The following is a 7,946-nucleotide window of genomic DNA, read 5'->3' on the forward strand; positions in this document are numbered from 1 at the left end:
AGTAGACCTGGTACGTGGTTACCACCAAGTGCCGGTACACCCCTTGGACGTCCCGAAGACGGCGGTGGTAACACCCTTCGGTCTATTTGAGTTCCTACGGATGCCGTTCGGACTTAAGAACGCGGCACAGTCTTTCCAGAGGCTAATGGACTCGACGCTCAGAGACATGCCGTTTATTTTTGTCTACCTGGACGACATCCTCGTCGCCAGCTCCTCGCCCAAAGAGCACCTGGCGCACCTCCGATGCCTCTTTACGAGGCTGGGCCAACACGGCCTAATCATCAACCCGGCTAAGTGCCAGTTCGGGTTGACCTCCATACAGTTCCTCGGACACCTCATCGACAGGAGGGGGGCCGCCGAAAGTGGAAGCCGTTTCCGCTTTCCCACGACCCCCGATGGCCCGAGCACTCAGAGAATTTCTCGGGATGGTGACGTTTTATCACCGGTTCATCCCCCGGGCGGCCCACACCATGCGGCCGCTTTACGAGGCGCTGAAGGACAAGTCCCCCAACCAGCCTGTCGACTGGACGGCCGAGAGGACGACAGCCTTCGCGGCCACCAAGGCGGCCCTGGCGGATGCAGCCATGTTGGCTCACCTGTCACCGGGGGCCCCGGTCGCCATTACCACCGACTCGTCAGACTACGCGGTGGGCGCAGTGCATGAACAATACGTGGACGGCGCCTGGCAACCGCTGGCGTTTTTCAGCCGTCAACTGACCCCCAGGGAGCGCAAGTACAGCGCATTTGACAGAGAGCTCCTAGGTCTCTGGTTGGCGGTGCGCCATTTTCGTTTCATGCTGGAGGGCCGGGAGTTTACGGCCTTCGTCGACCACAAACCACTCACGTTCTCCATGTCCAAGGTGGCTGAACCGTGGTCCGCGCGACAACAGCGCCAACTCTCGTACATTTCTGAGTACACGACAGACATACGGCATATCGCCGGGAAAGCCAACGTGGTCGCAGACTGCCTATCCAGGGTCATCATCGGAGCTGTGCAACTGGGCCTCGACTACGTCGCCATGGGCTCGGAACAGGCCTCCGACCACGACATCCAGGCCCTCAGGACAGCGGATACCAGTCTGCGCCTCAGAGACGTCGCGATTGGCGGCTCGGGCGCGTCCCTGCTCTGTGACCTCTCCACCGGGCAACCCCGGCCGCTGGTCCCTATAGGCTGGCGCAGGCGGGCTTTCGAGGCTGTGCACGACCTGTCTCACCCCGGTAGGAAGCCTTCGAGCAGGTTGGTGTCACAGAAATTTGTGTGGCGAGGGCTCAAGAAAGACGTGATGGCCTGGGTCGACGCGTGTGTGTCCTGCCAACGGGCTAAAGTGCACCGACATACCAAGGCCCCGCTTGTGACATTCGTAGTTCCCGAGAGGAGATTCGACCACGTCAATGTTGACCTCGTGGGCCCGCTTCCTTCCTCTCACGGGTTTACCTACCTGTTCCCTATGGTGGACAGGACCACCCGATGGCCGGAAGCCGTTCCCCTCGCCTCGACGTCTTCTTCCGACGTGGCCCGCGCCTTTATCAGCACGTGGATCGCACGTTTCGGGACCCCGTCCGACCTCTCCTCCGACCGGGGCTCGCAGTTCACCTCAGAGCTCTGGAACGCGGTCGCCAGCGGCCTGGGGGTTAAACTGCACCGTACAACCGCGTACCACCCGCAGGCCAACGGGCTATGCGAACGTTTCCACCGGTCCATGAAGGCGGCGCTGCGCGCAGGCCTGACGGACGGCAACTGGGTGGATAAGCTGCCGTGGGTCATGCTCGGACTTAGGAGCGCCCCCAAGGAAGACCTGCAGTCCTCGTCCGCGGAACTGTTATACGGCCAGACATTGCGCGTCCCGGGGGATTTCATTCCGGACGCGACAACCCCTTGGTCCGCGGCCAGCCAGCGTTCCACCCTGCGAGAAGCGGCTCAGACCTTCGCCCCGATTCCCACGTCGCAGCATGGTACCCCCGTTTCCCGGGTGCCGCGCAGCCTGCACACGGCGGAGTACGTTTTTGTTCGCCACGACGCGCACCGTGGGCCCCTACGCCCCCCTTACGATGGCCCGTTTAGGGTCCTGCGACACGGTGATAAGGACCTCATGGTCGACATGGGCGGTAGGACGGAGACCGTGTCAATAGACAGGATCAAGCCCGCTCACGTAGACGTTTCCCAACCTTTGGAGTTGGCCCTTCCCCCCCCCAGGGGTCGTCCGCCGTTGCCCCGGGTGCCACCGCCCACAGAGCCACCGGCAGCCTCGCCGATGCCAGCGCCCCCGGGTGTCGGAGAGGGTACGGGCGCTTGCGACGCTTTCCCCTCTCCGCCCCCGGTTTTCCGCGCTCGCCGAGGCCATTTCGTGCCCCCGGGTGTCGTGGACGGCGCGGGTACTTATGCCACTCCGCCCTCCCCGCCCCCGGTTTTCCGCACACGCAGAGGCCGGGCAATTGTTCCCCCACGCCGGGGGGATTTTGACTATGGGTGAATTCTGGGGGGGCTTGTGTAGTGACTGTACATAATTCACAAGGAACTCGTTGGGAATAGTAGTTCCCCCCGGACGATTTATAGAGTGGCACTTCCTGCCACCGGCATTCTTATTTACTGTCGACACGACTACGTCGACTTGTTGTTACGCTGATGATTAATAAAGGAATTAGGTTTAACTTCGAGACACCGCCTCCGACTCCTTTCTCTCAGCGCTACAACATAAACATAAACATGTCACAACAGCATTTAGAATGTATATTATCATCTATACGTTAGTTTAGGAATAGGTTAAAGTGTTATATAGATAGATTTTCCTCTTCGGAATGTCTGTAAACCGGGGGAATGGGAATTGTAGTTTTTTTGCTGCCATTTTATAGCGGTCTTCCAGAGGTCTGGTTCTGCATTGGAATTTTTCAAAACTACACTTCCCTTAAAGTTATATTGGGTTCAAGGTTCAGAGTTCTGTATGAATTATTTCAATAACTTATTATTCGGGATAATTCTACCACAAAAGGTAAAGTTTTTGACAAATATTGAAAGCAGTTAGTTTCCCTATTGTTAGCATGTAGGAACAATTAGATCTGAAATTTGTTTCAAAACGGTTGCACTGTGGGGAAAATAAAAAAGTACAGTCGATTACAGTTGATTTCATTATCTGTTCTCATGCACGCCTGGTGATACTAAATCCAAATTGAACTTGGGCATTTGAAAGATAATATATGATATAAAAATGTGCAAATTGGCTATAATAAGGTCATTTATAAGCCTGCTATTCTATATTCTATAATAATATTTAAAATTGCATTGATCCGGATGGGAGAATTCAGTACTGTATCCTTTGTTTCATCACAATTTAAGCAAGCCTAGTAATAGACACAATACTTCTGACACTGCTACATTCACTGAGGTCCATAGATGTCCCTATAGATACCAAGAGTATGCAAATAGCCCTTGTAGAAGTGGAGCAATATTCCATTTACTTAGGTATATATTTTAGGCGGATTTTCAGAAAATAGGCTCCGGGCTTAAGAGGTTAAGAGAGAGAGAATATTAACACATTCAGCGCCGACCCCGAGTATAGTCGGGTTAACTCGCCGACGCTTGAGCGCCAATCACGACGATGGTCGGGTTTTAATCCTTATTTCTTTTATTAGCGATATCCATTCATTTTCATCCATCCAACCATCCAACCCATCATTGGGAATGGGTCAGATGGAAGGTCCGCCCACAATGTTATTCAGAACACAGTTTAATGTAATCAGATGGAAGCTCCGCCCACAATGTTATTCAGAACACAGTTTAATGTAATCAAACAGGAGCTCCGCCCACAATGTTATTCAGAACACAGTTTAATGTAATCAGATGGAAGCTTCGCCCACAATGTTATTCAGAACACAGTTTAATGTAATCAGATGGAAGCTCCGCCCACAATGCTATTCAGAACACAGTTTAATGTAACCAGATGGAAGCTCCGCCCACAATGCTATTCAGAACACAGTTTAATGTAACCAGATTGTCAGTGATGTCAGTTTTTATGAATGAACGTTGTATGGTCCGTTTTGTGTTTGTTTTATGTTAGGACTACGGGTGGAAATTAGCCCTGTGCTATTCCCGGCATATTTACGTCCTTATCATGCTGTGATGTTATGCATACACTCATGTAAATGATGTTCATTAATTTGCATTGTTCTTAATAAACAAATCTTAAATCTTAGATCGAAGCTCCGCCCACAATGCGATTTAGAACACAGTTAATGTAATCAGATGGAAGCTCCGCCCACAATGTTATTCAGAACAGTTTAATGTAATCAGATGGAAGCTCCGCCCACAATGCTATTCAGAACACAGTTGAATGTAATCAGATGGAAGCTCCGCCCACAATGCTATTCAGAACACAGTTTCAGCTCCTTCTGTTTTCGGGTCACTTTCCTCACAAAAAGCAAAAGTCCCAGACGATACTTTCAACTGGTAGAACAAACTGCCACTCAAACTGTAGCCGCCCCCTGTGTCACACAATGGTGTTTGTCGGTTGATGTCATGATTTGTTGGAGAAAGGCCTTTCAAAATGGTGCCAGCTGTTTTCATTCAAATGGCTACCTCCATTCAATAGGAGCCAACTACCAGGTGTTTGCATCCAAATGTTGCCCCGAGTCTCGACTACAACTGTGTGGAATCGGAATATTCTTCCCGTTTGGGACTTTTTCGTTTTTAACCAAAAGGCGGTCACCTATTAGGACTTCAATGATTATTATAGCCGGTCAAGTGATTCCAGGAAGTTGCGGTAACAACATTTTAATTTATTTTATTTTGCCAATAATAACTAAGGTTTTGATTATTTTTATGTTGTAGACAATCTCACAGAGGTGGAATATGCTATTTAAATAAATATTGGCTCTACCGATTAAAAAATATATATTTTCGGTGACTGTGTTTGTTGTACAGTACAGATTATTTGACATGTATTGTCTTCATTGTAATGCCAGTTTAAAGGTGCTATAGATAACATTCGGCCACTAGATGTTGCACTAGAGCACCAGCATGTCATTTATCCAATAGGGTGCGTTCCACGTGGGGAAACAGGAAGTAGGGAGGGGATACATGCAGCAACATGTAAACAACAACATTAATTTTGGACCCACCAACATTTTTGTAATTATAATTATAAATCAATACTTTTTTTGGAGAAAATAAATACTTTCATTCCGCACCTTACTAAAAGCAGTGTGGATGTTTTCTTTTTCAATTTTTTCTTTAAACGGTTACTCTACATTCAAATGTTATCTATAGCACCTTTACAAATGTTTGATCAAAACATCCAAATGTATGAAATAATCATTGCGAGCCGTTTTTGTGTTATTGAGAACTGTTTCCCCTACATATTATATCTATAGACATGTAGCCGAAACAGTCCTCCGCCACAGTATAAAAGACACACAGCAAACCGTTCATTATTGCACAACTTGTGCAGTAAGATTATGAAAGCAATTCACACATGGGTCATTATTACCAGTGTTGAAGTAAGCAATTATTCACACACAGGGGCGTAGCTGTAGATTCTGGGCCCCAGAAAGAATGTATTAGTAGGACCCCAGTGAATCCGAGCGCGCGTGAGCGTGCGAGATAAAAAAAAAAATTGGCGATTTATTTATTGATGAAAACGCATAATATGGTTTTTACCTATACATTCGGATCAGCAGTTCAGCACCTGCACTGTTGGTGGGTGAGCCTACTGTAGTAAAGGATGTCGCATTGCGTTCATCTTCAATATGAATGGACCAATGCAATAGTCTACCAAAGCCCCCCCTCTCTCTCTATATATCACACACACACACACACACACACACACACACACACACACACACACACACACACACACGCACTTCAGAAAAAAACATAGTATCAATGAGAGCATCAATAATACACCGACCTGAGTGATGTCTAGTGCTGGGCCCTTGGAATCATCCTAAGCTCCCCCCCCCATAGCTCCCCACCCATAGGTCCCCCCCCCATAGCGGTCAGCACACACGGTCAGCACACTGTCGACGACCACAAAGCCGGCAGAGGTATACTCCAGTGCTCCCCAGTTCACCACGTTTCCGCGTGCAACTTGATCCTTGCCCGTGTAGCTTCGGATCTCACAGGGAGTGAGCACCCGGTCCCACAAGTGAACATCCGTCTGGTGTCCGTAGAACTCACGTAGAATGGTGTTGGTGTTCATCAACCCTCCACGCCCCTGTTTATGACCCAGTGTGATGCTCAGAGGACCGCCGAGGGAGAGGCCGCGTGCCAGCGCCTTCTTGACGCTTGGCTTCCCGTTGACCCACAGCTGACTCAGCCCCGTCGAGGAGTCCCACGTCGCGCAAACCGCGTTCCAGTCGTTGATCTTATCGGGCAACCCGAAGAAATCCACACTCGTGTTCGGGATGTACAACCTGTACCCTCTCTTATCTCTGAAGACCGTGAAGCTGTTGGAGTGGGAGGGCGTGGCCAGAGAGAAGATGGACTGCTCGTTCATCTCGTCTGTGAGGAATCGGACGCAGGCGGTCATGGCGGTGAAGGCCTCCTCCCGGTTAACGGTGATCTTCACGAGGGCAGCAGAGTAGGGCTCTCTGGGGAAGATGATTTCCTTTCCTGTCATATCTGTGAACGTGGAACACAATCAAATGGTTAATTATATTTGTGACCAGGCACAGACTTTAGGGACTTGTTGAGCAATCTTACATTTTCTTTACATGATATGAAAGTACAGGTTCATACCTTCAGAATAAGCCATCACTTGTACAAATCAGGCAGATACTTTTCAATCTACGTCTTATGAACCGTGAGGATTTTTGATGAGCTTGTTTTGAGCCACATACCTTGAAAGACCTGGGCCCTCATTCATCAACGTGTTCTACGCACAGATTTGTGCTTACCCTGTGCGTACGATCATTTCTAAGCAAAGAGTGGGATTCATCAATTTCAACTTGAACTTGACTCCGTGCTTACGTCTACGCACAGGTCAGACCATGCGTACCTGGCGCCCAGTGGTAGAATATATTATTACAACAAGGAAATGAGCTTCTGTGCATAATAACACTGGCATGTTCTGTACGAACCGTAGTTCATTATAGTTCATTGTAAAATAGCAACAGTAGTGTAATTATGGTCAAAACCCTATAAATAACATTTGGAATAATAGATCTTTCTCTCAGAATGAATGCAGCATGGTTTATATAGCGTTATCGGAATATACGGGGTGTAGGCTACTGACTGACTGCGCTCCGCGTAGCTTGATTGATTGATTGATTGAAAAGTTTATTAACAGATTGCAGAATGGGTACAGTACAGTACAGCTCAGTACATACAATTGTTAATTGGGGATGCAGACCAGAGAAAGACTTTCGTCTTGTTTACATCAGGGTCCCCCATTTTCAATTCATCATAAATCATAAAGCTCAACTCGTTATTATTTTGCGCAGACCGCAGAAACACGGGAACGTTTTGATTATATTTAAAAGGCTTTACGTTAAACGAAACAAGTGGAATTTCGAAGCTGTAAGCAGAATACAAGTCATATGAATATAGTGTTCTTCCCCCTTTTTACTGTATAAGAAAGAATAGAAAACGCATTGCAATGACACCAGATAGTGGACAGACTATGTATATGATGGGATTCAAGTTCGCGTTTTTGTTGATCATAGGCATGCTGTCAGAGTATGATATCTTAATCAAACATTCTAGAACATTTGTCGTCACAGATCATGTCCTAATAGAACATAGGCTATGGCATGGATCGTGATATTGTGTGGACTGTTATTATTACTGTACCGGTACCACCCATTGTGACAACAGCCTTGTGAGTCCCGCACACAAACATGATGGAATTCAAGTTCATGTATTGAAAGGCAGGCTACATCATACATGCAGTGAGATTCATTGTTCTTGTATATGCTCTTGTATTATTGTTTATATAGGCTACCCAATACTGACA

The 7,946-nt window shown here is 48.1% G+C and overlaps 1 protein-coding gene across 1 annotated transcript; it reads right to left on the bottom strand.

The window, feature by feature from the left end:
• Positions 1–5,936: 5,936 nt before the first annotated feature.
• Positions 5,937–6,611, bottom strand: LOC311225156 (serum amyloid P-component-like; the record flags this gene model as incomplete). The annotated part of the gene is made up of 1 exon (XM_084310362.1): positions 5,937–6,611. The coding sequence occupies one exon, from the start codon at positions 6,609–6,611 to the stop codon at positions 5,937–5,939; it is 675 nt and encodes a 224-aa protein (XP_084166488.1).
• Between the last annotated feature and the right edge of the window lie 1,335 nt (positions 6,612–7,946).

This window comes from Notolepis coatsorum (genome assembly GCF_963971535.1).
Source record: "Notolepis coatsorum genome assembly, chromosome: 3".
NCBI classification, from domain to species: Eukaryota; Metazoa; Chordata; class Actinopteri; order Aulopiformes; family Paralepididae; genus Notolepis; species Notolepis coatsorum.